This window comes from Triturus cristatus, chromosome 3_1, assembly GCF_964204655.1.
Source record: "Triturus cristatus chromosome 3_1, aTriCri1.1, whole genome shotgun sequence".
Lineage (NCBI taxonomy): Eukaryota > Metazoa > Chordata > Amphibia > Caudata > Salamandridae > Triturus > Triturus cristatus.
In genome coordinates, this window is record NC_140583.1 from 35,527,549 (window position 1) to 35,553,290 (window position 25,742).

At 49.5% G+C, this 25,742-nt stretch overlaps 1 protein-coding gene across 1 annotated transcript in view; it reads right to left on the minus strand.

Annotated features, from left to right (window-relative positions):
• Positions 1 to 25,742, minus strand: part of CRY2 (cryptochrome circadian regulator 2) — a 499,904-nt gene that overhangs the window by 231,348 nt on the left and 242,814 nt on the right. The window contains exon 6 of the mRNA XM_085646709.1: positions 17,645 to 17,785. Coding sequence (XP_085502835.1) covers positions 17,645 to 17,785 — 141 coding nt within the window. The remainder of the gene's footprint in view (positions 1 to 17,644; positions 17,786 to 25,742) is intronic.

Consider the following 25,742-nt stretch of genomic DNA (forward strand, 5'->3'; position numbering starts at 1 on the left):
AGAAAATAAGTTACTTACACATGAAATGTGGTTCTCCAGTATTGGTATCTTTCATAGATTCACATCCTTGAATCATTCCCCGTCATCAAAGTGTGCGACCCACTGTACATTAAAAGCAGTAAGTAATGACTTTAACATTAAACTTAATAGAGAAAAAACATTCACTTTAATATCTTGTCCTAGTCATTAGGAATAGTCCGAATTGCAGACAATCAGGTGACAGCACCCACTAGAACCCTCTCATCAGAGGCTCCAGGCTCTCAGATTTTCGAGCAAAAGTGAAATTTAAGCGTATAAAGATAAGCAGGGGAGCCTCTATGGTGAGCAGGGTGGGTCGCATGTGAATCTATGAAAGATACCAACACTGGAGAATCAATGTTTACAGGTAAGTAACTTATTTTCTTCTCCAGTATTGGGGTATCTTTCATAGATTCACATGCTTGAAGCTCAATAGATAGCAGTAGTATTATAGGTATGTATGCTGATATAAGGCATGCAGTAAAAAACATACGTAATCTTGTACGTAGTAAAATGCATCACAAATACATACACATATGTATGAATATATATATTTATATAAAATATATTCACCTGCATATATATTTAAATATACAAATGTACATAACAATGTATACACGATAAAACAAACCAAATTCAATTATCAATCAAATAAAAGCAATAGTCAAACATATAGGAAAGTGGGAAGGAGAGAGGCTCACCTTATTGAAAAAGATTACTGAGAACGGCTTGTCCTACAGCTGTGTCAGCATTGCTTGCGACTTCCAAAGAGTAATGCCTTGTAAATGCGTGCCTGCTGGACCAGGTTGTTGCTCTGCAAATCTGTTGTAAAGGCACACCCGCAAAGAGGGTTGTCGAAGAGGAAATAGCTCTTGAACAGTGAGTTTTCACTGCTGAAGATATTGGTTTGCCTGCTTGTTGATGGCAGAAGTGAAAAGCTGATGAGGTCCAAAGTGCTATAGTTTGTTTAGTAACAGGATATCCCTTCCTGATGTTCCCATATGCTACAGACAGCTGATCAGTTTTGCGGATGCTGGTGGTCTTCTGCAAATAGAATTTTATACACCTCTTTAGATCCAAGGAGTGTAAATATCTTTCGGCTAGTGTTTGTGGATTTGGGAGAAAAGTTTTCAATAGGACTGGTTCATTTAAATAAAAATCCGATGGGACCTTAGGGATGTAGGAAGGATTGGTTGGAAAGGAAAGGATGACGAATAGTGAAAGCTTGTACGTCGCTTACTCGTCTAGCTGGCAGCAGAGACGTTTTCCATGTGATATATTTGTGGTCCACTCTATGAATGGGCTCAATCTGTCCTTTCAAAAGTTGTGCCAACACAACGTTGAGATGCCAAGTCAGAGGAGGACGCCTTATCTGTGGGAACATTCTAAACAATCCTTTTAGAAATTGTTTCATAATTCTTGATGACCAAAGCGAGTGTGACCCATAATGCCACCAAAATCCGGATATTGCAGCGAGGAAAACCTAAACGGAGGAATGAGAGAGACCAGACTTAGCCAGCTGCAAGAAAAAAGGTAGCAACTGTTCTGGAGGAGATTGAATAGGATGTACCTCGGAGCTTGCACACCAATGGCAGCATCTCTTCCATTTAAGCTCGTAAGCTTTGATTGTGGATGGAGCTCTAGAATTCGCAGGCACCTCCTGACAGTTAGCAGGGATGACTAGATCTGCGAACTCATAGTGTTCAGGAGCCAAACTGACAATCAAAGAGATGTTGGGACTGGATGGCAGACTTCGCAGTAATTCGTTGTTAACAGCTTAGTTATTGGACATAACAGAATGGGTTTGCACTCCGAGAGAAGGAGAAACTCTGTGAACCAGAACTGACGAGACCACCTGGGTGCTATGAGTTGTATTCGGCAAGGTTCCTTCCTCATTTTCTGGAGCACCCTTGGAATTAAAGGAATCGGAGGAAAAGCATAGGCATAATTCTTTGAAAATCGCATTCCCGCACAACCCCTGTTGGTGCAGCCAGCTGGCGAAGAATCAGCATTTGCGGTTCTGACTGGTCGCAAATAGGTCTAATTTCCGTTTTCCCCAAGATAGAAAGAGGCGATCCAGCATCACTTGGTGGAGTTCCCACTCGTGGTTGGCCGAGACTGACCTGTTTAGAGAATCTGCCAAGATATTGGCCATTCCTGGACCATGTTTCGCTGTTATTGTTATCTGGTGTTGAATTGCCCAATCCCAAATTTGCTGAGCTTGCAGGAATAGCATAGTCGATCTTGTCCCTCCCTGCTTGTTTAGATAATGCATACCTGTAGAATTGTCTGTTCGAAATTAAAACTGATGCTCCTGAGATTTTTGAAAGAAAGGACTTCAGGACAAAGAAAATTGCCTTTAGTTCAAACAGATTGATGTGTAGGGACCGTTGCTGGCTGTCCCATTTGCCCTTGACTGTCAGACCCTCCAGATGTGCTCCCCAACCTTTGAGGGAGGCGTCGGTCATAATTATGTATTTAGGAGAATCTATTAAGAACGACTGGCCTGTGGCTATGTTCGTGCTGTGAGTCCACCATTGTAGCGCCTCCTTCATCTGTGGTGTTATCCTTATAATATTCGCGAAGGACCCTGAGATTTGTAACCACTGACTGTCTAGTTCTTCTTGCAAGGGCCTCATCCCCAAGTGGCAGTTGTGAATGAGGGGAATGCAGGAGGATAACATTCCCAGAAGCGATTTGTACTGCCGTACTGAAATGGACTTTTTTACGAGGAGCTGCCAGTCTGCAAATCTTCCAAAGTGTGACAGTTGGAAACTATATCTAAGACCCATCTGTCTGGTGTTATTGTAGACCATTTGAGGAGGAATCAGGAAATCCTTCCACCAATTTTGTGAGGACTGGTGGGGATTGTGGCCGGCACTGGGCCTTTGTCACTGTTTCTTGGTTGTCTCTCTGCCTCTGACGGTTGTCTTTCGTCTATAGTGCTTGTAGGAAGCAGCAGGAGGTTGCTTGTACCATTGCTGATGTTGTGTTGATGTATATAGGGATTGCCCCTGATATGGTTGGAACTGTTTATACTGGCCATAACCTCCCCGAAAGGAAGACAAGCCAGGTCCTCTGGCTCCACCAAAAAGCTACATCTTAAACTGCAGGGTGCCTAGCGCCTTCGCAGTATCTGTAGCCTTCTTAATCGTTTGCAGCACTTCATCAATTTGTTGGCCAAATAAGGATTCGCCATCATAAGGAATATCAATGAAGTTTGTCTGTACTTCTTGACGGAAAGATGTAGCTCCTAACCAACTCTGTCGTCTTAGGACTGCTGCCACAGCCAACTCTCGGAAACTTGTAGATGAAAAATCTACAGCACAGTCAATAATTTCCGCCGAGATCCTCTCTTCCTCTTGAAGTATTCTCCTTGCTTCTGTCTTCGAGTCCTCAGGCAACATATCAATAAAGGACGAAATATCCAACCACATTTGGCAGTTGTATCTACCCAGAAAGGCTCTAACAGTGGTTGCTGCCATGGTGGAGAATCTTTTGCCAATAGAGTCAAGACATCTTTCGTCTCTATCCGAAGCTGCAGACAGGAGTGAAGCAGGATTCCTGGCATGGCGCTGAGCCGCCTGAGAAATTACCAAATCTGGCTAAGGTTGCCCTATAAGGCAGGCAGGCGAGTTGTCTGGCGCCATATACTTCTTCTCCAACTTCGGAAAAACTGTTGGAATTGAGGCTGGTGTTCTCATTACTTTTAGGTCTTCCTCCCATATAAAATCCACTATGTTCCACTATGTTCCTTAAAATTGTAAAAGAAACAATCAGCTTGCTTGGTGACTATGGGAAGCTGAAATCTCTTTGCCGCTCTTTCCATAAGGGTATAAAAAAAAACTATATCTTCGGATGGTGAATCCACCAGAGGTGGGGTGGAAGGAGATGGTGTTTGTATCTGATAGTCGTCCCAGTCGTTATGTGGTAATATCTCATCCAACTCCACCTCCTCTCTCTCATCATCAGTAGTGTAATGCTCCTGACCCTGTGGTTGTGGTGCTACAGGTGGTGGAGAAGAAGGAGGAAGAGATTTTATTATCAAGGATGGCTGCACAGTAGGAGTTTGAGGGACTGAAGTAGCTGGTTCTGAAGGAGGGAATCTGCGGTAGTAATATTCCACCATATGCTTTAGATTTGATACTAGGGAAACAGACATTTGAATGATTTGTTCCCTTTGTCTATCCTGGTTGGGGTCCTGAGGATAGTAGACATCCCCCTGGCATTTTTTTCAAAGGTCTGAAGGACTGTGAGCCACGCCAAACATGCCTTCATCATCAGAATCTTCTTCTTCATCTCCATAATCAAATATTTCTTCTGGAGCACTGGGACACACCTTACTAGGAGAGGTGTGGATATGTAAAATCACTTCTTGTGAATCTCTTCTTTTAGATTGGGAAACTGTAGATGATAAAACAGTGTCCTGGGCAACTTGTCTCTTCATTGGGGCAGAATCGGATCCATTACCGTGAGTTGCGGACAAAATCGTTGACGAGGAGGATGTCGATGACAGAGTTTTGGTCGACAACACAGGCTCGTGGATATCGGCTTCAGGTCCGTCGATAGAGCCACTGTCGATGAGGCTATGAGGCTTCTGTCGACGTGGCTACTGTTTACGAAGCTACCGTCGACGAGAGATTCTTGTTTTTCAGAGCCGCTGACAGCCGCAGCGGAGATGAATGATCCGTCGACGAATCGTCACAGAAACTATGGTCGACGGAGAAGTGGATGAAGATATAATAAGTTTAGTTTGAGTTGAAGAGAAGGCTGTTGTCATCGTCCTAGTTGTGGCGATGGAAGCTTTCGATGACAAGGACGTTGTCGACGGCTTCGTCGACGGAGTGTCTTTCTAAGGTGACATAATCATCTCTGGTAGAGACCTGGATGTTGACTTTACCTTAGATGAGGCTATATAAGGAGTAGAGGGCACAGACTGACCCTTATGAGAGGCAGACTCATTTTTAGATGAGGAGGGCTGATCATCAGATTTTAAATAATGGTGATGTTTCTTCAGCACCTTAAGAGCCTTAGGAGACACCAACCCGACCTCACTTGCCCTCTTTTTAAAAGCAGTAGTTTTTAGGGAGGAACAACTATCCTCATCAGACAGAGGATTGTCTTTGGTCTTCAACTTCTGTAGCCACAGAAGAAGACGTCTCTTTCTATCTCTCAAAGTTGTTGGATTGAAAGTTCTACAGATCTTACAGTCTCTCACCTGATGATCAGGGTGAAGGCAGTAAATACACTTCTTGTGGGGATCATCTGCGTGAAGTCTGAGCTTCCCACAGGAGTCACAATGCCTAAAAAGAGACCTCTTTGTAGAAGACATGTTGATTTGAAGAAGAAAATTGTTCAGTAGGCCAAAAGAGAAAGTACTGAGCAGAGCTCAGGGAGAATCCCTTCATATGTCATGAGGTAGAAAATCTAAGAGCCTGGAGCCTCTGTGGAGAGGGTGGTAGAGGGTGCTGTTGTCTGATTGGCTGGAATTTGGACCATTCCTAATGACTAGGACGAGTATTAAAGGGAATGTTTTTTTCTCTATTAACTGTAATGTTGAAGTCATTACTTATTGCTTTTAATGTATAGTGAGACTCCCACTTCGAAAATGGGGAATGATTCAAGCATGTGAATCTATGAAAGATACCCCAATACTGGAGAAACATTTTTGCAGCTTGGAAACAAATAGGATCTCTCTGAAGAACTAATGGACAAATTGGAGTATGCACCAAAATCTTCGGACATCATATGAATGACTTTAGATATAACCTTTTCTGTGCAAAGAAGGGTGGGATAGACAGTCAACAACTTCCACATTCCAGGGACTGTCTGAAGAAACATGCCGAACGTGCAAATTATCAAGATGCTGTAAGCAAGAGATGTCTTCTGAATGATCCTCAGATACCTAGTCCAATTAGGAGGGGCGGGAAGTTGGAAACACGCGAGGGGGCAGAGCAACTGCTAGTGGACTGCATGGAGGAGCATCTAGCACCTCAGACTGTGTTGGATCTACTAGCTTGCAACTGCATTAGGAACTGCAAACTGCAAAATTGTGTCTACTGTCTAAATGACCTCAAGTGCACTAACACGTGGATGGTGATGCCTGCTTGCGTAGAGTCGGCATTTTTTGTTCTCTGGAGTGGCAAAGAGATCTATGTGCGGAATGCCCCAGAGAGTGAAAATCTCCTCCAGAATGTCGTGGTCCAATTCCCACTCATGGCTCACTGATTTCAGGTGACTGAGCGTGTCCGCTGTCTTGTTGAGGGCACCTGGAAGATACTCCGCCGAGAGCGATACCTCCTGCTGTATTGCCCATTTCCAAATCTCCTGAGCCTCTTTGGATAGTCGACGAGACCTTGTACCTCCCTGCTTGTTTACGTAATGCATGGCCGTCGTGTTGTCCATACGGACCAGGACAGAGGATCGTTGAATCCGCAGAAGGAAGGCCTGCAAGGCTAGAAAAATCGCCCTGAGCTCTAGCGGATTGATGGGGAGTAGGCGATGCTGAGGCAGCCAGCGGCCGCTTACCTGAAGGTCATGTAAGACTGCTCTCCAGCCTTCTAGTGAGGCGTCTGTTATTATTAGAGGCGCTGGGGTGACCCTGAAGCTGAGACCCTGGGAGATATTGTCCTTGATCGTCCACCACGTTGCAGCCTCTTTCATAGGGCTCAGTGATTTTGATCTTGTCTTCGAAAGAGCCTTCTGCCTGGCACCACTGCAAATCCAGTTGTTCTTGGAGGGGGCGCATTCGCAACCTGCAATGGGGAATTAAAGGAATGCAGGATGAGATTTACCCCAGAAGGGACTTGTAGAGGTGAACTGAAAGAGACCCTCTTCTTTGCAATCGACGAGCTGAGGTCACCAGCTTTATTTGTCTTTCTCTTGAAGGAAACGCTTTGCAGCAAGATGTGTCCAGAATGGCCCCTAAGAACCGGGGCCGACTTGGACGGGCACAGTACTGACTTTTCTGTGTTGAGTTGGAGCCCCAGTTGACAGAAGAGCTGTGTACACGTCTTGACAGCCTCTTCTGCTGCGCGATGAGACGGAGCTTTTATCAACCAGTCGTCCAGGTAGGGAAAGACCTGGAGCTTCTGTTTCCTGAGAAATGCTGCGACAGGGGCTAGGACCTTTGTGAAAATCGGCGGAGCGGATCTGAGTCCGAAAGGCAGGACCTTGAATTGAAAGTGGCTCTTGGCTACTGTAAAGCGTAAAAACTTCCTGTGGGCAGGGTGGATGGGGAAATGAAAGTATGTGTCCTCGAGGTCCAGGGTGGCCATGTTATCTCCTGGACTGAGGAGCCGCAAAATGTCCTGTAAGGAGTCCATCCGAAACGAGAGCTTGATGAGATAGGTGTTTAGCTTCTTCAGGTCTAAAATTGGGTGCCATTTTTCTACGATCTTTTGAACAAGAAAGAACCGGGAATAGAATCCTTCTCCCCGTTGGGATCGAGGGACCGGTTCTATCGCTCCTTTGAGGAGTAGTTGGTGTGCCTCCAGACGTAGAAGATGTAGATTTTTGGATTCGGTGGCGCCAGGGGCTTTGGATGGTGGTTGATGTTGAAACTACAGAGTATTGCCTGACAGAACTATATTGAGAACCTATCGATCTGATGTAATTAGTTGCCAGTTGTGGAAGTATTGGGATATCCTGCCTCCCACTGGTGTTACAGGGGACAAAGGAACAGTAGGAAGAGCCAAGAAGCCGCTACTGGCGCTTAGAGGAATCCCTCCCCTGGTGCCCTTGTCGTCCTCTAGATGATGAACGAGAGAAAGAAGACAACTGGCCTTGACGCTGAGAATATTGTGGCCGGTATGATTGAGATGGCTGCGAGTAAGAGGAATAGCGCTGCTGCTGATATCCGCCTCTTTAGGAGGGAAAGCCTCTACCCCTCGCTCCACGGATAGGGACCTTGTGGTAATGCAGAGTCCTAAGGGATTTTGCAGTCTCAGTATCCTTATTTATATCCAGCAGTGCATCGTCAATGTCCTTCCCAAAGAGTGCATCACCGTCAAAGGGAAGGTCCAAGATCTTATTTTGGACTTCAGGCCGGAACTAAGTGGCACGAAGCCAACCCTGGCGTCGAAGGCCTGCTGCTCCCGCTAGTGAACGAAAGGCTGTAGTGGCAATATCCCTAGCACAGTCAATTATTTCCGAAGATGTTTTTTCTCCCTCCTGGAGGATCTTTTTGGCTTCCACCTTAGCTTCCTCTGGCAGCTGGTCCAGATAAGGGGACAGATCACACCACATCTGGCGATCATACGTTCCGAGAATTGCCAAGGCGTTGGCTGCTCTGACAAGAAGGCTAGACATAGGAGAGAACCTCCTCCCAGCATTATCCAACCGCCTGCCCTCTTTATCTGGTGGTGTGGAGAGAGGGGCCGCCGGATTTTCAGACTTTCTCTGGGCCGCTTGAGAAATTACAGAATCCGGTTTAGGATGGCTGACAAGACAAGCGAGGCTATCTTCAGGCGCCTTGTACTTTTTTTCCAGACAAGGAAGAACCGGAATGACTGTGGCAGGCGACTTCATAACCTTTAGCCCTTCATCCCAGACGTGACCCACGATAGGGATGGAGCGGACTGACTTTCTGAATGGTTCTTTAAAGTCATATAGAAAACATTCCGACTGCACAGATGGAATGGGCACATCGAAACGCTTAGAAGCTCTGTTATGTTATGTTATGTTATGTTATAACAATTTATTAAGCGCACAGCGACTCCAGCAAAGGAGCATCCCGGCGCAGAGACAAGGAGCAGTCATAACACAACATGGAGATGATGCAACAGAAAAGTACTAAAACAAGGGAGCTAAAATAGGAAGGTTTTTATGGCTCTACGAAACGGCAGCAAGTCCTCTATCAGCCGAATTTCAACTGGGAGGGTATTCCAAATTGACGCGGCTCTCACCCTAAAGGACCGGCCCCCCATCCTGCTGAGCCTAAATCTGGGGACAACAGCAAGAGCCTGACCTTGAGATCGAAGATTGCGGGTGGGAACATAAAAAGAGATGGCGTTGGCCAGGATCTCAGGGCCTATGCCTCTAAGGATTTTGAAGGTCAGACACAAGACCTTGAAGATAATACGCTTCCTCACCGGAAGCCAGTGCAAAGAACGGATGACATGAGACACCGGGCAGAACTTAGGAAGTCCAACAATGGCTCTCGCAGCGGCGTTCTGCACCCGCTGCAGACGGGTTAACTCAGCCTGGTTAGCCCCCACCAGCAAAGAGCTGGCGTAGTCCAGACGGGAGATGATGGTTGCCTGGACCACAAGCTGTCTGGTAGGGGCATCGAAGAACTTAAGCACCGGCCGTAAGCCTCTTAGTAGACCGAAGCAACAGGCTGCGATTTTTTTGGTGTGCCCTATAAATGTCAGACCAGCGTCTAACCAGACCCCAAGGTTCTTCACCTCCGACACTAAGGTCGGAGTGGGGCCCAGCTCCGAAGGCCACCACTGATCGCCCCAGAGCTCCGCTCCCTTCCCGACAACCATAACCTCTGTTTTTGTGGCATTGAGCTGGAGACAGTTACCTGTCAACCAGCTGGCCACCGCCTTCAGTCCGGACTGAAACCTGGGGGCATCCTGTTCCGCATCCCCGCTGAGAGTAACCGCCAGCTGTGTGTCGTCGGCATATGAGACCATGGTTAGGCCCCACTGCCTTGCGACATCACCCAGCGGTCTCACGTAGAGATTGAACAGCGTGGGACTCAGCGAGGATCCCTGCGGAACCCCCATGGCCAGAGGCTGGAACCTGGACTTAAAGGGTGGGATGGAAACACAGAAGGAGCGGTTGTCTAGGAAGGAGCGGAACCATTGCAGCACCAGGCCGCCGATACCAATCTCCTCGAGCCGCCCAAGGAGGATGCTGTGGGATACAGTATCGAATGCGGCGCTGAGATCTAACAAAATCAGCGCCGCCGTCTGACCAGCATCCAACCTTGCACGGAGATGTTCCACCATCACCAGAAGGGCAGTCTCCGTGCTGTGGCCAGCACGGAAGCCATTCTGTGTGGGATCGAGGGCATTGGACCGGGCTAAGTATTCAGACAGGGCCAGATTGACATGGGCCTCTGTCAACTTAGCTGGCCAAGGCAGCAGCGAGATGGGACGGTAGCTTTCCGGCTTAGACGGGTCAAGAGATGGTTTTTTAATAATCGGAGACACCACCGCCCGCTTCCAACTGATGGGAACGACCCCGGTCTCTAAGGAAAGATTGACAAGAGAGCGTATAGCCACGCGCCCCACAAAGGTCTGGTCTCGAAAGAGAGCAGGCCTCACTGGATCAGATGGAGACCCAGATTTAACTTGCGTAGCAAGTTTGTCAAACCCTTCCAAGGTAAGGGGGGGAAGTGAGAGCAGGGCGGGCTGGTGAGGTGTCTCCTTAGGGCTACCCATCGCTATACCAGTGCTCGGGAACGTCCGATATATAGACTGGACTTTCCCCAAGAAGTAGGAAGCGAGGGATTCACAGTGTGTGACAGAACTCTCAGCCATAGAGATAGCCCGCTTATACATAAGATCTTTCACCGCCTTGAAGATGGCCTTCGACGGGTTAGTGCTATTCCGGAATTCCTCGACATAAAATGCCGCTCGGGCACGACAAATGGCCCGGTGGTAGAGCTTGACGGACGCGACATATGTAGCTTTTAACTCAGCCCCATATGTCTTCCGCCAGGCCCTCTCCGCCCGTCTACAGGCTCCCTTCAGAGCACGCAAAGCATCGTCATACCAGGGGCTTGACACTTGAGGGTTGATCTTCGTTGTTACAACAGGTATCAAAACATCCAGAGCCCTAGTGAGCCAAGCGCAGAAGAGATCGTACCCCTCCTCTACGTTGTTAGATAGGGCCAGAGGTTCCACTGACAGAAGATGGTAAAAGTCATCCAGCCTGAGTTTACTCCAGGGTCTCCTGGGTACCCGCTTGGCTGAAGAGGTGGAAATGCTGGTAGTCATAGGGCAATAGATGGATACCAAAGAATGGTCAGACCACTCTACAGGAGCCACCGACGTGACTTTAGCCTCGGTCAAGTTGGTAAAAAAAGGGTCAAGGATATGTCCCCCGGAATGAGTAGGCTGGGAGACCAGCTGAAAAAGTTGAAAGGCCTCTAAGTCCATAAGAATACTACGTGCTGTCAGACAGGATGGAGCATCAAAATGCAAGTTTAAATCGCCCAAGATGGAGAAATTAGCACAGTCAGTGACCAAGGTGGCGACAGTGTCCGGGAAAGCATTCCTGAACGCCACATCACTGCCCGGCGGACGATACACCACCATCCCAGAGAGTGTAAATTCTGGGCTGACAGAGACTTTAAAAGAGGCACTTTCACAGCCAGCGATCTTGAGAATGGTCCACACACAGGAAAAACTAGATCTCACTATCAGAGCTATGCCTCCGCCTCTAGATAGCCTATTCGCAATATACATTGAGTAGCCGGGAGGACAAGCGAGATTGGGAATAGCAGTGTCGGCTTCCTGAAGCCATGTTTCGGTTAAGGCTAAAATATCCGGGACTTCATTTTCAATCAGGTCGTACACATTCTGTTGATGTGTAAGAATCGACCTGACGTTAAGATTCAAAATCCGCATTGAGGGCGGTAGCCCCCTGTAGTGCCGAACGGCAGAGGGACAAAGCCGGGAAAGAAGCTGCGGAGGGTCAAGCGCCAAACCATTACAGGGACAGCGGTAGGGGCCACATAATGGATGAACGGGCTGTAGAATGCAATGACCGCTCACCCTGCCAATGGAATACAGGCGCTCCCTGGAGTATATACGCATGGCAACAGTGCTGGGTAGACGAGAGCAGGCCGGAGCTCGCCACGTCCCGCGCGTCCTTAGCGCGGACGGGCGCAGACGGGCAGGACTCTGGCACGACTCTGGCCACGCGAAGGCACGCCCGCTGCGCGATCCCGCTGCGCGATCCCGCTGCGCTAGGGGAGGAGCATTAAATGCCCGCTCAACCACTGGCGCATGCGCAGTAAGCGCTGTCTACCCGGTCCGCTCCCCAACCCAAGATGTCTGCCACCCCGGAAACCAGCCCGCCAAACGGCGGTGAGGGCACGAATTATAGTGCAGGTGAGGGGGAAGTGAGGCGCAGATCCGCAGACCTAAAAAGAAATAATAGGTAAGAATGTTTAAAATTCGCGCGGCAGCGCCGTAACGCTCCTGCTGCAAACGCTCCTTGTCAGGGGAAAAGGAAGGCGGGGACTCGCCTTAAATGCCCGCTCAACCACTGGCGCATGCGCAGTAAGCGCTGTCTACCCGGTCCGCTCCCCAACCCAAGATGTCTGCCACCCCGGAAACCAGCCCGCCAAACGGCGGTGAGGGCACGAATTATAGTGCAGGTGAGGGGGAAGTGAGGCGCAGATCCGCAGACCTAAAAAGAAATAATAGGTAAGAATGTTTAAAATTCGCGCGGCAGCGCCGTAACGCTCCTGCTGCAAACGCTCCTTGCTCTCTCCATAAGATTATGAAAACCCTCAATATCCGCAGGAGGGGAATCTGCTGGTTCTGGAATGGGAGAGGCGGGATCCGGAATGATATAATCTTCCCATTCTCTGTCAGGGTCCGGAAGAGTAACCACAGTTTGTTGTGGTTCAGGTAACTCCTGCAATGAAGTTTGAGGAGGAAGCGGAGGTAAAACTGGAAGAGCAAGTGGAGTTGGAGGCACTTGCACCATTTCTAGGGCAGGAGATTAAGTTGGAAATCTCCTTTTGTAATCAGATAGCATGAACTGCAAGTCCGTAATGAGGGAAGATGGCATACAGACCATCTCCTGTTGATATTGCTCCTGAGATCTCAATTGTGGCTCATATTGTTGCTGCTCCATGTAGTACTCGTCTGAGTCAGAGTCTTGATATTTGACATGCAGCTGAGATGGGCTAACTGCAGCACAGTAAGGACCGTCATCGTCCTCAGAAAACTTCTCTTCTGAAAGGAGAGCTGGAGGCAGAAGTGTCACTTTTCGGGGAGAAGTCATCTCTGGTGTAATGCGACGTCTCCGTATAGAAATTGCCACATTTTGTATCGTCGTCGACGGAGCCGCCGATATTTCAGCCGTCGAAGAGGAGAGAGCCACCGTCGATGGGACCGTCTTCGAGACCGTCGTCAGAATCAAGCTGGAAGCTGTTGTGGTCGTCGTTGCAGTCGACGTGGTTACCGTTGACACCATACCCGTCGTCATCCTCGTGGACGTCGTCAGAGTAGACGACGACAGGGTGAACGTCGAAGCCATCGTCATCGTCTAAGTCACCGTCGTCGTCAGCGAAGCCGGTGGAGACGAGGAAACTCGCTAGAGCCAAAGTAGACGCCGGTAAAGATTTTGAAGTAGTCGTCGACGGAATCGAAGTTGTCGTCGTTGACGAACAAATTTTTCTCTCAGCTTTACCATCTGATGGGACAGAAGCAGCTGGTTTTCTAAAAGTTTTAGCCTTCTCAGAAGGAGGAGAAGTAGAAGGCACATAGTTTGTCTTCTTTTGGGGTGCCACATCAGGAGCCAGTCCTTACCTCTCCTTTACACCTCGGTGAGGAGATTCGATGGGACTATGCCTGTCAGACCTATGAGAGGTCTTTTGCAAGGCTTTTGAATGGGGGTCAGAAGAAGTAGAAGGTGAAGACCTACCCCTCTTTGGAGATCTCCTCGATGAAGTAGCCGATGATGCATCCTCACTGTCACTGGAGACAGGATCTTTCCGTGATTTTAGTTTTTGAAGCCAAGTGAGAAGCCGTCCCTCACGGTCCCGCAAGGTCTTGGTGCAGAAGGTCCGACAGATTTTGCAGTCAGTAGCTTTGTGGTCAGGATACAAACAATAAATACAGTCTTTATGTTTGTCCTCCACATAAAGTCTCTTTTGGAGCAGGTGGCACAAGCTTTGAAAAGAGCCTTCTTCTCCTTGTCCGACATGATGAATCTGAAGTGAGATTGGTTTTACGCAATAAATTGAAGAAAAACCTGAGCAGAGCTCAGTGAAGAATCCCTTGCACAACGTGCGGTACAAAATCTGAGGCTCTGAGGCTCTCTCAGGAAGGTTCTATGGGGTGAGGCTGTTCTGATTGGCTGTTCATTTTATTTGGTCTCTTTCACAAAAAGAGGTGAATATGCTACAAAACGTGACGAGGCCTAGGTCTTATTCTGTTTTTGTACCTATTTCTATGGTATTTTTTATTTACCGGGGACTCCCATCTCGACAAAAGGGAATGATACAAGCAATGGGAATCTATGAAAGTTCCAATACTGGAGTAAAGTAAATACACTCCTTGTGTGGGTCTTCTGACTGTAGCCTCTTCTTCTCACATGTTCTACAAGGTCTGAAAAGTACTTTCTTTTTTGATTCTGACATCTTGAGTAATCAGATCTTGGCAGGTGTAGGTTGAATGTTCTTACTGATGAAAAGTCTTACATAAGGAATACATTTGTTAAAAACTGAGCAGAGCTTAGGGAGACATGCATCACATGCTGTGAAGTTGAAAATCTGAGGGAGTAAAGATTCTGTGGGGAATGTTCCAGAGGGTGCTGTTGCCTGAACTATAGGTCTTAATAAATGATGCGGCTAAGTTATTGAAGTGTATGTTTCTAGCCATTATAGGTGATGCGTCTCATTTTATACTGCTTGTAGGAGAGTAGGGTCTGCTTTCTATGTTCACCCCCACTTTTTGCTTTTGCTTTACTGGTTTTTGACTTAGATGTGGCTGTGGGCCTGCTAATCAGACCCACAGCCCTGCTGTTCTCTCTCTAAATTGATACTATGTACTTTAGGTGCATAAACCATTTGGATAGGATCACCTTATTGGCCCCTGTACAGTGTACCTTAGGTACCCAGGGCATAGGTGTACCCTAGGCCTACCAGGGGCTGCAGCATGTATTATGCCACCCCTGGCCTGGCCTTCCATTATGACACAACTGGCTGATCACTCAGCTAGGGCAAGGTCGTGTAATCACCCCTTGCTTAGGTGTAGTGTTCCTATACCTAACTTACATATAGACACATGTGTACCTATCAGTCACTCCTATGGCAGGCCTTAACAATCCTGGAGGCAGAGTGCTTGGTAACATGTGAGATGGTGCTCTAGCATGAGCTGAGCCGGTCTGCAGCTTTCGGAACCATGTCCTTATAGCTGTTCTATGATATAGCCTACCATATACTCTTAAAGTGCCTTATAATCTTAAACGGTTATGGTAACTATGGTTTGGCTTTATCGAAACATGTCGTGTAAGGTGTCTAACACTGTGGAATAATACCCCCATACCATTTCTGGACATGAGGATATTATTCCCCCCTTCTAGAGGGAAAGACATGTTAAAATCATACTTCACTGTTAGTCTCTGACCAAAGCCTCAGCATCACAAAATGGATGCTGCTGCCACGACACAAGTCTGACCTCCTGCTGCTGGGAGTGATCCCGGCAAGGGAGGTTTGGACAATAGGTTGCCTGCCTTGGGAGGTGCGAGCACCACCCCAGACAGGCCTTAGTTTATTGGGGCAGGGAGGGATGAATGAAACGAGACACTGCCTGGGGCACACAAGGTGCTCCATGCGTAGTCCAGTTCAAACCGGTGCTGGGGCACTCCAGCCCCAGTCCTGGCGCGAAACTGGACAAAGGGAAGGGGGTGTAACCACCCCCTTCCCAGGTCCCACCCATAAGGCGTGACCTAGCAGGCAACCCAGCCCCCCAGATTAGTATAAGAGTGGTAGCTGGGCCCCAGGAGATTAGATTATCCTGAACCTGCAACTTGAACAGAAACTCTGGACCTTCGACATTCGACGAAAGAAGAAGACTGAAGAATCTCCCTTGTGGCCAAGGAGTGGCTACCCTGTGCAAACAGGCACCATCAAGAGACTACCCTTTGCTTTGCTGAAGTTCTACGAGGGACCGACTGCAGAGCCCGACCAGAGCCTTGACTTCCAGACTTCTCCGACCCTGATCCACACCCACAGCCGAGCTGAGATCAGTGGAGGCGACGAGAGACCTGGGACCGGCTACCTGGGAAAAGTGGCGAGTATCTTCCAGCGCAGCTTCTGAGGCACCCTCGAAGTTGTGCACCGGGGATTGAGAAGCCCCAACCCCAAGCACCATCTGCACCGAAGATCAGCCCCCCACACTCCACGAGTCCTGCGTGGGGCCCTTCTGCATTTTCCTGCTTGCCGCGTCTGTCCGGTTGCTTGCCCGTTGGCTAGCGGCCTTTGTGACGACACACCTTGAAATCTTCACTGCTGGTTTGGCTCCACCAGACTGGCTCCCGCTTCCTTGCGAAAGAGAAGCACCCCAGACCTTCCTGGTCTGCACCAGAAGCAAGTCCTCCGTTCTTCGTGGGTTCCGCTTGCCAAGGCTTGGTGAGTCCTAGTTCGACTTCGACGCCGCCGACAGCAAGAGCCTTCGTGGGACAGCTCGCCTCCTGGTCCTGGTCGTCCTCGACGTCTCCTGGTACCCGTGGCTGCAGCGACAAGCTTCACCTTTCACCTGCAATCTTCACGACATCGCCTGGTTCCTTCCTGGTTCCACGTGGTCACTGGCTAGTGACCTTGACTCTGTCCCTTCTGCTTGCAGGTATCCTCTCTTCTTGATCCCAGCCTTGGGATCCACCGGACACTCTTCACTGACCGCTTGTCAGCAACTTTCCTTCAGGCATCCATATAAGTCCACGACGAAACCCGACGCAAGTTCACACCTATGCACCCGCAGCCTGTGGGCTAGGTAACTTGGGTACTTCGGTGCTCACAAGGGTAGTGACTATCCTAGGGTCTAGTTTCCGAGTCTCGACTCTCTAGCTGCTTCAGAAGTGTCCTTAAACTGTTAATTTCTAACTGCTAGTAATTCTATCGAATTTTACGCATTACGCGTGAGTGTTTCCACTCTGCACCTGAATCCCGTGGGCCTCCCACTTCCTAACTGTTGCTAGTGTAGTGTAGCCCCAGCGATCCTATTTCCGTGACAGTGGTCCTTATACCACTTCTTTAGTATATGGTTGCGTGGCCCCTAGGGCCTAACTGTATTACTTACCTGTGTGACTTAATGTATGCTTGAATAAGACTGTGTTGTACTTACCTCTAATCTCATAAAGAGTGCTGAGGGTTTGACTAGAATAAATACACTTTATTATATATATATATCTGTTGTGGTGTCCTTTCATTTGGTATTCAAGGGATTATATATGGTATCACAGCTGGCTTCACATGCCATTCAGAGTTTAGCCTAAGACTGCTCTTGTCCATGCTACCACTAGGATAGCTGGTCTATAAGGTTGACTTTACAACCAATCACCATAAGGGTTGTTTGGACTGATATAAGGTGTACACTAGAACTAGTGACATCATACATCAGGCCAACTTCTCACACTGCTTTCTAATTATACCTTGGGACTCCCACTTCGACAACGGGGAATGATTCAAGCATGTGAATCTATGAAAGGTCCCATTTTGGAAAATAACTTTACTGTGTATGGGACACATGCCCCCACAAAACTAGAGGAAAGCAAGTTTTCAGCCTACTGTAGGTGACCTGAAACCAAATTAAAAACAGAGTTAAAAAAGCCCAAAGACGTGGGCAATACAACAAAGTGACTTGTAAATAATATTAAGCACAGCTGCAGATCATTTCTGTTAGCACGCAATTGCATTTCAGTTATTCCTTACCTTTTTATAAAGGTCACGAAGCCTGTAATAAAACAAGCGGCACGACAAACAACCGAACCTAAGGTATGGGCTGAGACCTGTAGGACTAGCCAGGAGAGAGTTTGCGTTCATTCTTGGCCTCTCATAGTTGGCAACCCATGCCTGAAATAGTCAAAATAGGATATGAAGTGAAAAAGTAGAGCAACACAAGAAATAACAGTTTTCAAAATCAATAGCGCAATAGTCAACAACATTATGAAACACACAGATTACGGTAAAATTAAACACAGGTTTTGAAAAATTCTTACCCAATAAATGCACTATACAATAAATTGAATTATGTAACTAGAATTTGAGTTTATTATTTTCACCGTGTTTGCAAAGAATGTTGACTTAGTATGAAGGCGTTTAAAACTGAAAGATAGTAAAGAAGGAACAGATATTCATAAAGTCAATGTAGGATTTGGGGACTACTACAGAGGGTGTGGCACCAATTTCGGTGCTGGTCCACAGTTCTTGCGTTGTTGGCTCTTCTTTGGCCTTTTTATTTTCCCAGGTAGATGAATCAGAGTTCCTGGTGTAAAGGGGCCACATAAATACTGAATTTGTGGGCGAGGGGAGTGTAAGGGGAGTGTAAGGTAGTAGTAAGTGTAAGGTAGTAGTTAATATGCTACTTACCCCTGGGGTGACTATATTCCCTATATGTAAGTGTGACACCTTTTGACTATCTAATTTACTGCCTGCTCTAGTGCCAAATAGGCCCGAGGCAGGGGGTGGTGTTCCCCAGGTCTGGGAGGAAGCTGTTGTCCCCTATCAAAGGCGGCAGGGGCTTTGAATCCTCTGGCCTAGACATGCTAATTCACTAGCCATCCTGCTGGAGGAGGTGTGCTCACCTTCCTCCTGAGCAGGCATTGTTCATGTCCTCTGAGCGCAGACTCTCACCTTCAGGGGTCAGAAACTCGCCTGTGGTGGCAGGTTGGAAGACATCAGTCAGCCAGAACACTAGAGGACTAGTAGGGTACAGGGGGCACCTCTACGGTGCCCTCTAGGTGCATTTCATAATAAATCTAGTACTGGCATCAGTACAGATTTATTAAGATGAGGTGCTTGATACCAAAAACCATTATCTTCAGTGAAGCTATTATGTAGCTGGGTAACTCGTAAAGACAAGTGCCCAGTACATATGTTTAAGATGGCTTCCTGATAACTTGTAATGTCGTAGCAATGGTACCAGACATCACAGGGGCATATTTTCTCATGCAGCTTTGTCCTCACATATAATACACTGACCCTGCCTTAGGGCTCTAAGGCCTGCTGTAGGTGTGACTTACATATAGTATATGAAGTGTACATTAGCATGGCACACAGAGAGTGTGCCATGTCTTGTTCTCAGAATCAGTTGCACAAATTCACCTCAGCCTGCAATGGCAGTCTGAAAGTAGTTTTGTGTGGGTCCCATAGGGTGTCATAATACATGCTGCAGCCCCTAGGGACCCACTTTAGTACCCATGCCCTCTGTACCAGGGGTACCATTTACTAGGGATTAACAGGGGTGCAAAAGTGCTTGCCAATTGGGTTATAAATGAACATTGACCTTGTTTTAGGGAAAGAGCACTGGCACTGGGGACCTCTTTAGCCGGGATTTGATGCAACTTCAGTCATAAAGCATCAGTACCAGGGCAAAAAGTCAGGGTGACCATGTCAAAAAGGGCACTTTCCTACACGCCCCTCACAAAGATTGAGGGAATTCTACACAGCAGTAAAGAAAAAAAAGCTAAAAGCAGTAAAATTCAATGGTAAAGTAATTTCTCAGTAGTAGTTATTCTAAGAATAGAGCTTTGTGATCTGACTTCACAGTAGCAGAAAAAAATATAGGGCATTGTGGGACACAGGTGGTTTTGCTTTGCTTAAAGCTGCTTTTGGAGTTTTTCTTGATATGCTGCCTATCAGTCCCCAATTACATCCAATCCTGTAAAGCTTTTCTTTTTAAAAGGCTCATTATTTAAAGGAACAAAAACACTCCAATTTATTTTTTTTTGTAATTGGTTTATTTGTATATGAGCTGAGCATGCAAACTAATTTTAGCTAATGTATCCTATGCATATATTAAAGCAGACAATAAACTACCAGTCTTGAAGAGGAGTTTTTTTTCTCATGATAAATTCTTTGGGATCCCTCACATGGGCAGGACTATTTGTGTTTTTTTTTCATCCATGAGGTTCCTTTGTTGGAAAAATATGCTTGAAAAAGAGACTCTTTCATGCGTTCAAGGAACCTTCCCTTGAGGAATGGTCAGAGAACTAACTGTAACTGTGCTGCATAGGTGAACCGTGGACCTCCCTTAAACTGACAATGCAGTTTTTCGTCTGTGAGAGGTCTAGGTCCCTGGGAAAGAGGTACCTTTAAAGTTCTCTTTTTCAAAGGGTAGCACATAAGTTTGAGGAACGGTGCTATTTCATGTATATTTAAATCCATTTTTATTTGCTGGTGGGTTTATTCTTCTTATATTTTGTTTTATTTAAAAATAAAACAGGAAAAATATTAACTGGAAAATAAGTAATTGTGCCATTGCGTAGGCACTGTTTTGAAAGTGTTATTTCCCTCAGTCATAAAACGGTTCCAGGACCCAAACATGCACTTAGATATTCTGGCCAAGATCAATGCAGCCTTTTTCTCAATTTGCACCAGTGCAGATGAGCACATTTAGAAAATTCACAATTTTCAAAGGCTAAAATAAAAAATAACATATACAATTAATAAACATAAAATGTGTTCTATATAAAAAGTTATATTCTCCCCTCACATTTTTGTTACTGGTTTTTTACATACAATAAACACCTAATGAACAAGTTACTTACCTTTGATAACACATTATCTGTTAGAGACTCTATCTGGCTGCAGATTCCTTACCTTTGAATTTCCCAGGCATCAGGCTGGATCTGGAAACATTGGCTAAGCAATACCCCTTGTGTGCGCTGTTGGGTTGCTCCGTTCGGCTCCGCATGATGTTGCTGTTAGCGTTGGTTATGACGTCGCTGTACCTATATAGGTGCCACCCAGGCGTGCGGTCCTCAGTACTTTTAGTTTTTTCCACACCAGAAGCGCAGATCCACGAAGTAACTGACATAGTCGTGGGAAGAACTAGGACCCTGAAAAGGGGAGTAACCCTAGCCCTACAACATTAGTCCGCAAAGCAGAGAGGCATGAGTGGGGCTGTATGGAAACTGCAGCTAGAAAGAGTCTCTACCAGATAATTTGTTACCGAAGGTTAGTAAGTTGTTTTTCTAATACAGTCTTCTAGCTGCAGATTCCTTACTTTTGAATTAGATACCCAAGCCATACCATCCCGGCGGTGTGTTGCGGACCAATACCTCAAACTAGGAAGTCCTGCAGGGCCAAACGGGCAGAAATTCTATTCCCTGTGGACCTGACTATCCAGGCAGTAGTGTTTGGCAAATGTGTGCAAAGATGCCCATGTTGCTGCCTGACAGATGTTCAGGACTGGGACACCCCAAACCAAGGCCTTAGTCGCAGCCTTTCCCCTTGTGGAATGGGCCCTTAATCCCTCAGGGCGGTGCCTCTTTGCCAGGGTATAGCAGAGCTTGATGCAGAGACCAACCCAGCAAGAGATGGTTCTTTTCTGCCCTGCCCTTCCCTTCTTAGATGCCACGTACCCCACAAAGAGTTGGTCGTCCACCCGGTTCTCTTTTGTGCAGTCATGGTAGAATGACAATGCTCTTTTTGGGTCCAGTCGGTGGAGGCGCTCTTCCTCTTTAGAGTGATGCCGGGGAGAAAAGAAGGCAGGCAACGTGATGGTAAGAAGCACCACTTTTTTCCTGCAAACACGTCAGATAGGGATGCATGCAGGATAATGCCTGCAACTCACTTCTCCTCTGAACAGATGTAATTGCCGTTAAAAAGGCTGTTTTGGGGGGGCGTGGCCTAGCAAGCCGACATGGCGGACGTGTGCTAGTGAGCTCCGTCCAGCCCAACATAGATCCGTCGATCATCCTGGCTCCCTCGGACCTTTGACTTGTCCTGGAGGGAGCGTGGCGACACTGGCACCTGGCGGGGAGTGCTGAGTGAGCTGAGGCGGTGACCGGACAGAAGAAAGCCGGGAGCTGGCGAACGCGCGTGGCGCGGCCCAGTGCGCGACGACCAAGCCGGGGCCTCGAGTTGGCTGCCCCTGGAACTGACGCGAGGCACGCAGCGGCTACGGAGGGCCCAGGGCGGTGGCAGGTGCGGCGAGAGGCCCGGGGGCCGCGGTGAACATCGGAGGGCTCCTGGGACAACGCATGGCGGCAGTTGCTGCACCGGAGAGGAGCTGAGTGGGGGGAAGACGCACTGGCCCACGGGAATCGTGGGCTTGGATCGGACAGTGTGCCTGGGACCGGGCCGGCCTTGGCGGTTACGGGTGCGGGGGCCCCCCTCCGGGGCAAAGGATCGACGCAGCGGGGCAGCAGCGCCAGGAGAAAAGGGCGCCCATCTGCCTAGGGCCCCCCCTCACATCGTGGGTGTTGGGGGCTCGGCGGCTAGGTCGGGCCGCAGCGGAGGGGTGGGACAGTCCACGCGAGTGCTGTTCGACGGATCCGGGGTGATTTGAGTCCGGGGACGAGAACAGCCATCGGACTTGGAGGTGCTCCGGCCTTGGGGGTACCCTGGGCCGCTGTGGAGTCCGGCCGGGCAGCGGGGGTGCTCCGTCGGGGATGCCCTACAACGACCACGTGGCGAAATAAAGGTCAGACGGAGCGGTGGGACCGCAGGGATCCGGGGGTATACCCGAAGAACTTGTAGGTGCTGTGAGAGCCCGGGGTGCAATCACCGGTGGGGAGCGGTGGTCCTGGATCCGGAGCGAGCTGCTGGGGCCTACGGTCGGCGGCTGTGTTGGGTCGCGCCCCAGGTGAGCTCGTGGGCTGTTGGCCGGGCCTAGCGACCTAGGTGCTAGTTGATTTTGATGGGCGACTCAGGGTGCGGCTGAAGTGCAGGTGGAGTGTCGTGGCCCACGCCGGCGGACTGCTGGCCCGGGGTCGGGGCTGTCTCCTCATCTATCCTCTGCTCATTGCGCTGCTCCGTGGGCGTGGGCCAGGCAGAGACTTTGACGACCGTGTGCCGCTTAAGAGGAGTCGCTGGGGCGGGCGCCCTATTCACCGACTCCGGGAGGCGCCGCAGGCACAGGGACAAGGGCGGCGGGGGCTCCACGAAGCAGGGGCCGATAGATAAGTTCATGGGCCTGGGGGCTACGAGTGGGGAAGCCGGGTCCTCCCAGGCTGCCATACCGGACAATGCTGCCCTGATGGCGGCGATCACCCAATCCCGTGATATGCTGGACGCCAAAATTGGCTCTGTGGGCACGGATGTTATGCTACTGCGGCAGGATCTCCGCAATGCAGTGTCTCGTATCACGGAGGCGGAAACCCGCATATCCGGGGTGGAAGATGATGTCGGTGTCCTCAAACAGAAGGTGGCGGGCTTGGAGAGCATTCAGAAGGGACTGGCGCTTCGGGTCGAGGATGCGGAGGGACGGGCCCGGAGGAACAACCTGCGCTTCGTGGGCTTCCCTGAAGGATGCGAAGATGGTGGGATGGAGCGATTCCTTACACGGTGGCTGGAGAGCTGGGTCCCGCCTGAGGCGCTCTCCCGGTGCTTCGTCGTGGAGCGGGCCCATAGAGCGCTCCTGCAGAAACCCCCGGTGGGGGCCCGTCCAAGACCATTGATTGCAAGACTTTTGTATTACCTGGACCAAGACACTGTGCTGAAACAGGCCCGCGCCAAAGAACCCTTGCTATATGATAACCACCGCATCCTGGTGTTTCCGGACTATACCCGACTGGTACAGCAACAACGCTAGTTGTTCATGGCGGCAAAGGCTAGGCTGAGAGAACTGAACCTCCCATATGCTCTTCTTTTCCCAGCCCGCCTGCGAGTGGTTTTCCAGTCCCGCACGCACTTCTTCGACTTCCCTGAAGAGGTATTTAAGTGGACCGATTAAACTGTGCGGGCGCATACGCCATCTGGGCGGCTCTCCGACTCATCCTTAAGTGAGGGCCCATCCAAGACTGCTCGGGCTGCCGTCGGAGAGGACATGGTCGATCGCGCTCCCAGAGGCGCTCTGCGTCTCGGGGGGCCCTGGCTTCGGGGGATGCTGCCACCCAGCCCCCTTCCTTGGGTCCTGAATGCGTGTGAGGAGGGTGATGCCGTGTTACCGCCTCCCTTGGACTCTGTGACTGTTCGCTTCTTTGGGTCACGAGGGAGCTCCTAAAGAGGGCTGTGTCCCTACCTGGTCAGGGTGGTGTTCTGGGCGACATGGGTTGTGTGTTGGGGATCCATTGGCGGGTGCGGTCCACGCCTCCCCGTTGGGGGTCCGGGGGCGCACACGCCGCGACAGGTACTTCAGTGTTTTTGAGGTATGGGGTGGGGGGCTTGTTTTGGGGTAGGGGTTTAGTTAAGGGGACGAGTTGCGCTCTTACATTGTGCTCATATCGCCATACACACCCGCAGGGGGAACCATGTCTTTGTGTTTTATGTCAGCTGAACGCCCCATGGCTGTGGGGAACATAGGGATAGGGGGGCCCTCGGGCATTCTCCGTATTGTGAGTTGGAATGTAAGGGGGGTTCTGGACAAAATTAAGCGAGGAGCAGTTTTGCGTCAGGCCAAAAGGATTGGGGCTAATATTCTCCTCTTGCAAGAAACGCATTTGATGGGCTCTAAGGCCCTGTGCCTGCAGCGCTATGGCTTCTAGCAGGTCTATCACGCTGGGTTCGTACAGGGATCCAGGGGGGTAGCGGTATTGATACATCGCAGGGTCCCTTATGTGCATACACAACAGTGGCTTGACCCGCAGGGGCGGTACTTATTTCTTCAGGGTAAGATAGGAGATGAATCTATTGTGATTGGCTGCGTGTATGCTCCCCCTCCCTTACAGTGGTCCATGGTGGAGCGGCTGCTCTCTTTGTGGGCGGCAATGCCGGATGTGGCTACAGTTGTTGGGGGGGATTGGAATGACATCGTGGATCTGGGAAAGGACAGGGACAGGTCTGGGGAGCACCCAGTCCACAAAACCGCTTTCCATGGTGCGTAGTCTTGATTGGATAAACGCCTGGCGACATGTGCATGGTGATCGGAGGGAATATACATACCTCTCCGCAGTACACAAGTCCTTTCTGCAGCTATCCTTCCTAGAGGACTGTCAGATCACTCGCCGGTGTTGGTTGCGGTGCGGTGGGGCAAGGGGCGGCAGCCGTTTCGTTGGCGGCTAGCCGTGTGGAACTTGCAAAATCCAGCATATGAGAGATGTGTGAGGGAGGCGCTCGCGGATTACCTTGTCGCCAACGCGGGGTCAGCCCACAACGCGGTAATACTTTGGGAAGCCATGAAGCCCACCCTTCGTGGGGTCGACATTGCATGGTGCGTGGCGGCCCGTAGATAGCGTCGGGAAGCGTTGGTTCGGGCGGAGGCGGAGGTGGAGGGACTTGAGCGTCAGAGTCAGGGGACAGATAGCGGGCTGGAGGTGCGACAGCTGCTGCTGGCGTGCCAATCTTATGCCTCCCTCCTACTGGATGAGGCTCGCCAGGTGTGGCTAGCGACGCGCAGTAGAATTTATCAATGGGCCGACAAGTCGAGCAAGATGCTACATCGGCTCTGCCAGGGGGCGTTTGCTCCACAGGTCCTGCCGGGGGTGCTAGATGAGAGAGGTGCATTGATTATTGACCGGTCGATCATAGCAGAAAGCTTCGCCGCCTACTATGCGCATCTCTATGCAACAAAGGAATGCCTTGCGGAGGCGACAGTGGTCAAATTCCTAGAGGACCTCCCGCCTAGGGCGGTTTCTGACGAGACGCGCCACCAGCTGGAACTCCCCCTCTCGGAGGAGGAGTTGGGTAAGGCCTTAGGGGAACTCAATTCCGGGAAGGCGCCGGGACCAAATAGGTTCCCAAGCGAGTTTTTTCGTCGCCACCACCTACAATTGGCACCATACTACTGTGCGGCGGTTGAGGAGGCCAGGGAGACCGTCCGGCTCCCGCGGGACTGGCGACATGCGGAGGTGGTGGTATTCCATAAGCCTGGTTGGCCTCCGGAGCAACATGCGTCCTATCACCCCATCTCTCTCCTCAACGTTGA